At 28.0% G+C, this 5,976-nt stretch overlaps 1 protein-coding gene across 2 annotated transcripts in view; it reads right to left on the bottom strand.

The window, feature by feature from the left end:
- LOC117180332 (bestrophin-4-like) overlaps positions 1-5,976 on the bottom strand; it is a 59,502-nt gene that overhangs the window by 15,840 nt on the left and 37,686 nt on the right. For both annotated transcript variants that reach the window (XM_033372773.1, XM_033372774.1), the window contains 2 exons: positions 2,469-2,603; positions 1,562-1,728 (listed from right to left, as the gene is read on the bottom strand). In XM_033372773.1, the coding sequence (XP_033228664.1) occupies positions 1,562-1,728; positions 2,469-2,603 (302 nt within the window). The remainder of the gene's footprint in view (positions 1-1,561; positions 1,729-2,468; positions 2,604-5,976) is intronic.

The raw sequence follows: 5,976 nt of genomic DNA, 5'->3' as shown, positions 1-5,976 counted from the left end.
TTTTATTTATAAAAAAAGTTCTTAGGTTTAAAAAAACATTCAGTGAACTGAAAAAGTGAGGTCGGTAATATAGGTATTTAGCTGTGTCACATGCCCTTAACCAGAAAATCGCCATTTCCACCAAAAGATATGAGTTTATAAACCAACAAGATGAATTTCCAGCTACGGGAAATTTTTTAGTATACACAGAAAAATAATTCCAACTAGATTTTTGAATCTTTAAACCATAAAATGGCGAATTCTATAGAAAATAGTTCAATGTTTTAACCCAAAAAATATTAATTTTCAAACAAATGCTTGAATTTTCTACAAAAATAATAGAATTTTCAACCCGATATGACGAATTTTCAACCAAACTAATGTATTTTTAGGCAAAAAAGAAGAATTTTCTACAAGTTTCAACCATAATTTTTCCAGCGAAAAAATATGAACTTTCAATTTACTGGGACGAATTTTCTATCCAAAAAGGCAAATATTTAACAAACCCGTTAATTTTTGTCAGAAAAAGGTGACTTTTTAACTGAATATTAAAATTGTCAAGAGAATAGTTGGATTTTCTATCAAAAAAGATAATTCTCAATGAAAAATATATATTTAAATAAAAAAGATTCACATTTTAAATAAAAAACATTCGAATTTGACAAAAAAGTAATTCGCCACATAAATGTAATAGATGATATTTAAACCATGAAATATTGTAATTATATATAAAAAAAAGTTAAATTCAACCAAAAAAAATATATTTTTTTTAACAAGAAAGTTGAATTCCACCGAAAAGGGCGAATTTTCGACAATAATAATAAACATTTCAATAATTATAGTTAAATTTCTAACAATATATGTAAATTTTTAACTAAAATAATGAATCTTTAAAAAATTAATTTTTCATACAGAAGTTCAACTTTCAACCAAGTAGTTGGATTACCAACCAAAAAGATAAAATTTATATCAAAAGAGATGCATTTTCAACTAACAAAAGATTTTTCATTATAAAGAGATTAAATTTATATTTAAATTTAATACATTTAATTTAATTTTTTCCAAGCATTTCAAAAAATTGTTATTCACATTTATATTTTCCATGTGTGATGTCATATTCTGCATTAACTACCCACTTTACCTCTCATATTATCTAATCTTGATCTCATCACGTCTCGAGTCTTGTCTCATCTCGTCTCGCCTTGATTTTTGTCTCGATCTTGTCTCGTCTCTAGTCTCGTCTCGCTATGTGTTTTGTCTCGTCGCGTTTCTGTTCTCGTTTCATATCGCGTATCGTCTCATCTCGTATCCCGTCTCGTATTGACTTGCTTCGTCTAGTCTTGTCTTGTCTTGTCTCTTAGTATCTTTTCTCGTCTAGTCTCGAATCTTGCCTCCTCGTGGTTCTTGTCTCCTCTTGAGTCTTTTCTCGTCTAGTATCGTGTCTCGTCTCATTTCGTATTCCATCTCATTTCGATTTGTTTTTTCTCGTCTTGTATTTTCTTGTCTTGTATTGAGTCTCGTGCATTTGTAGTAAAAATGTTAAATTGTTTATTATATAATATTCAAATTGAAAAAAGAGTACCTGAATCGACAACGTGATCTAGAGTAGGAAATCTTCTCTTCACAGCAGAACTGATAGATCTCAAAACCAAAATCAGCGAGAGGTTGAGATAACGCATAAGAGCTCTTCGAAGCATTCGTCCGTATTCATCGTTTCCGGTTATGTACAAAGCCACTAAGTGCATCACTCTTAAATAACAAATTTAAAATTCCAAACAATTCAGTAAAACTGATTTTTAACCTTATTAAGACAATTCAATATGAAGGATCAAGGGGGGGGGGGGGACAATGATAAGAGTATTTTTAAACCGAAAGTTGTTTATAATACACTTAGATTTTTAAAAAATTCGTAGTGTGTTTAACAAGAACATAATTTTTCTACTTTAACTATACTAATCACTAATAAATGCAATTTAATTTAAGAAAGTAAATGCAATAACGACTTGGGCTGAGACCACATAAATCTCGAATCAGGACAGCAAGTAGAAAAGGAGTGCAATGTTAAGACATTTTAATGAAAATTTCCACTTTTCTATTCCTAGGCTTTTTATAATCATATTAAATTTACTTATTTGTTTGGTCAAAACAAACAAGACAAAACTTGTAAAAAAGTTTGATAGGCCAAAAATTTAATTATGTTTCGGATCAAATTAATCAGTGGAAAAGAAATGTCCTGGTAGTACACGCTTTTTATAAATCTGTTCTCATGACTTTCGTTTCAAACCTTTTTTTAAATGTATTTAAAACATCTAAATAATATGTTTTACAAGAACATACCGTAACCACTGACATCAACCCGACGTCGAAGTAGAACAAGGCTTTATCGGTAAGACATGCAGTCTTCAGGAATTTCTCGACTTTTTCTTTCAGGTAACTTTGTTTTAATAATAATTTAAGAACTAAAAATAAATCGTTGAAAAGATACTTACTTATCTGGCCATGGAATAGCTATATATTGTTCCCACCATCGAGCTGCGACATGAGCGACATAAAATCCTAGCACAAAACTCAGAGGTATTAGGCTTATGAAGGTATCACAGTACACGACTACTTGCTCGAATACGCTAGAAAATGAAGAATTAAATGTTTTAATTTTCAATTAATTAAAAAAATAAGAATAATAAACATTATTAGATTTATTTTTTGACTCAAAATTTTACAGATTATCATAAAAAAATGCAAACACTTGACTGTAAATTAAAATTAATTTATGATTTACAAAATCAAACTGGAGTTCGAGTTTAATAATTGAACAATAACTAATTTTACAAGACGATTGTGAATATGTTCAAAATAAAATAATCTGCAGATTTCAAATTTGAAAATTCAACTGTCGTAATTCGAAAGCCTTAGAAGATAAACAGAATTTAAACGTCCAAAGTAAACCTCATAAACTATTTTTAATTATTATAATTATGATATTTAAACACTTTTATCTCATTTAAATTTTTGCTTCATTGTAAAATATTCCATTTCTCATCCATTCAAGTTGAATTTTTCAAATTAAAAACAAAAAGAAGTTTTTAATTTTCAGCAATATTTGACTGTTTATTTAAAATGAACAATTATATATCAAATATTCAAAACTGACTTATTTGAAATATAAAACCTTGAATTTCATTTTCAAGTGAAAGTGTTTAATTTTGAATACATAAATAATAGTTGAACGATTATTAATAATTCAAAAAACAAAAATAACAATAATTTAACTTCTAATTTAAAAAGTGTTGAAACTATAAAAAAGGTTCAAATCGATCAATTTGTAGTGTTTCGATGTTAAAATTGATTGAAATTAAATAATTTTGAGAATTTTTTTTCTTAAAAATCGAAAATCTACTTAGAAAATTTGATTTTTCATGCCAATCCTACATACCATAAAATTTCAGCTATCCTCAAAAAATTGCACTTAAAGAAAGATTCCAGTATTGGGATCTAAATAATCAAACTGCTCAATTTTCTAATTTTTTAACTACAGCTATAAGAAATTGAAAACTTTGAGATAGAAAATTTCATTTTTTATCTCAATTCTAAATGCCAATAGCTTTAATTTGAGATATTAGCGACAAAGTCGGAAAAAGAGCTTCTATCATATTGGTCTAAATAACCAAATTTTCCTTATTTTCATATTTTTTAGCCAGTCACATCAAAAAGAAAAAAAAACAATAACATACCAATTTGATTTTTTATATTCATTCTGAATGCAAAGAGCTTCATTTTGAGCAAAAAAAGGTATCTCTGAACAAATCAAATTTTAGCCGAAACTATTCATTTGATTGAAAGATTATTTTCTAATTGAAAGCTTTTTAAATTTCTAGAAATAATTTCCTGTGGATAAAAATAATTTAAAAGAATAATCTATTACGCTATAATCAAGTTAGTAAAGAAAATCTATTTTTCAAGATTGGCAATGTTTAACTCATTCAAATCCCGCGTTTTTGTACAAAATGTAACAGAAGTTAATGTTTCATGACGATTAAGTTAAAATGGATGCTATTTGGCAATTGATTAAACAATTTTTATAAGAAATGCACAATTTGGAATGTCTTTTCGAATGTCTTTCTGAAGATTTTTCACTATAACACTTCAGAAATTTAAAAGAACAGAGAATCAGAATAAGGATCAATAATTTATTTAAAAAATTTTCACAAAGAAATTCCTTTTTTAATATTTTTCAACAAATACACTCGATTTTTTATAAATCGACTGAGAATATTTTACCGATAACTTTTCGCAAATATTCTTTATAAATTTATCAAAATTATCATCTCTTTAAACAAATTTTTATACACGAATTTAGACTTTGTCTATATTTTAACTAATAGGCTGAGTTCTTATACAAAATAAACCAAAAATGTCTTTCTGATATCTTCTCATTTATACACTGAAAATTATTTTGAATTACTAAGTATTTAATGAATTTTCAATTATTTAAATAATTTGTATAAACAATATTAAAGTTTGGCTGTTTTTCAATGAAAAGGCTCAATTTTTTACGGATTCAACTAAGAATGTCTTTTTGATAAATTTTGCAATAATAATTTGGAAATTTAAAATAATAAATAATTTTTTAAAACAATTTTAACCAAAAAAATCAGATTTTGGTTACTTTTTAACGAAGAGACTCAATTTTTCACCAAATCAACTAAGAATGTCTTACCGATAACTCCTCTTCGTTACGATACTTCGTAAATTTACAAAAAATATTATTTATTCAAACAATTCGAAACTCAATTTTTTACAGTATCAACTAAGAATGTCTTTTCGAAGACTCTTCGTTATAATATACGTATAAGAATTAATAGTTTATTTAAACAATTTCCACGCAAACATACAGATTTCGGCTATTTTTCAACGAATAGGCACAATTTTTACGAAATCAACTAAGAATGTCTTCTCCATAACGTTTTGCTACAATAAATTGCATATTTGCAAGTCTTATTATTTATATGAAGAATTTTTATAAATAATTTCCGAGTTAGGCTATTTTACAACAAATCGGCTTACTTTTTTACGTTATCAATTAAGAATATCTGCGAAGAATTTACTTCAATAATATTCCTGAAAAAAAATTGAATTTTCTACATTGGAACGCATTATTAATTATATAAATTTTTTAATAAGCAACAGAAGTATCATAGCAAAAAGTCATCAGAAAGACGTTCTTATTCGATTTCTTAAACCAAAATTAAGCTTATTCTTTCGGAGAGGCATTCTTAGTTGCTTCTAGAATAAATTGAACCTGTCCCTAAAAAAATATCGGTCATATTAATTTGTTTAAACTTTGGATTTCAATTAGCTAAACAGTGCCAATTATGAAAAATTTATTTTCATCATTCATTTTTTTAAAACGTGAATAACTATTTTTTTTAAATAATTCCCACTTAGTAAAAATAATTTATAGATAGGCTTAGCATAGATACATACTAGGCAGTCTGATAAGTCTCTGAAAATGAAAGTACTCGATCGGAAGGTCTCCAAAATACGCCTCAGTTTCAGCTATGAGCTCCTCATTTGAGTAAAAACGCTTACCGGTGAGCCATCTCTTCAGGTTGGGGAACAATTAATAGTCGCTGGGGGCCAGGTGTGGTGAATACGGTGGCTGAGGAACCAATTCGAAGCCGATTTCATGCAATTTTGCTTGTGCAACTAAGCATAAACGAACAGGCGCATTGTCGTGATGATAAAGCGGTTTTTTCTTCTTCAAATGCGGTCATTTTTCGGCGATTTCGATTTTCAATCGGTCCAATAATGATGAATAGTTTGCTCCGATTATGGTTTTACCTTTTTCAAGATAGTCCACGAATATTATACCATGTGTATCCCAAAATACGGAGGCCATAACCTTTCCGACCCATTGTTGCGTTTTTGGACGCTTCGGAGCACTTTGGCCCGGTGGAACCCACTGTTTTGCTTGTTGCTTTGACTCAGGAGTGTAGT

This window comes from Belonocnema kinseyi, chromosome 9 (genome assembly GCF_010883055.1).
Source record: "Belonocnema kinseyi isolate 2016_QV_RU_SX_M_011 chromosome 9, B_treatae_v1, whole genome shotgun sequence".
Classification (NCBI taxonomy): domain Eukaryota; kingdom Metazoa; phylum Arthropoda; class Insecta; order Hymenoptera; family Cynipidae; genus Belonocnema; species Belonocnema kinseyi.
This window is presented reverse-complemented; position numbering and strand designations above follow the sequence as displayed.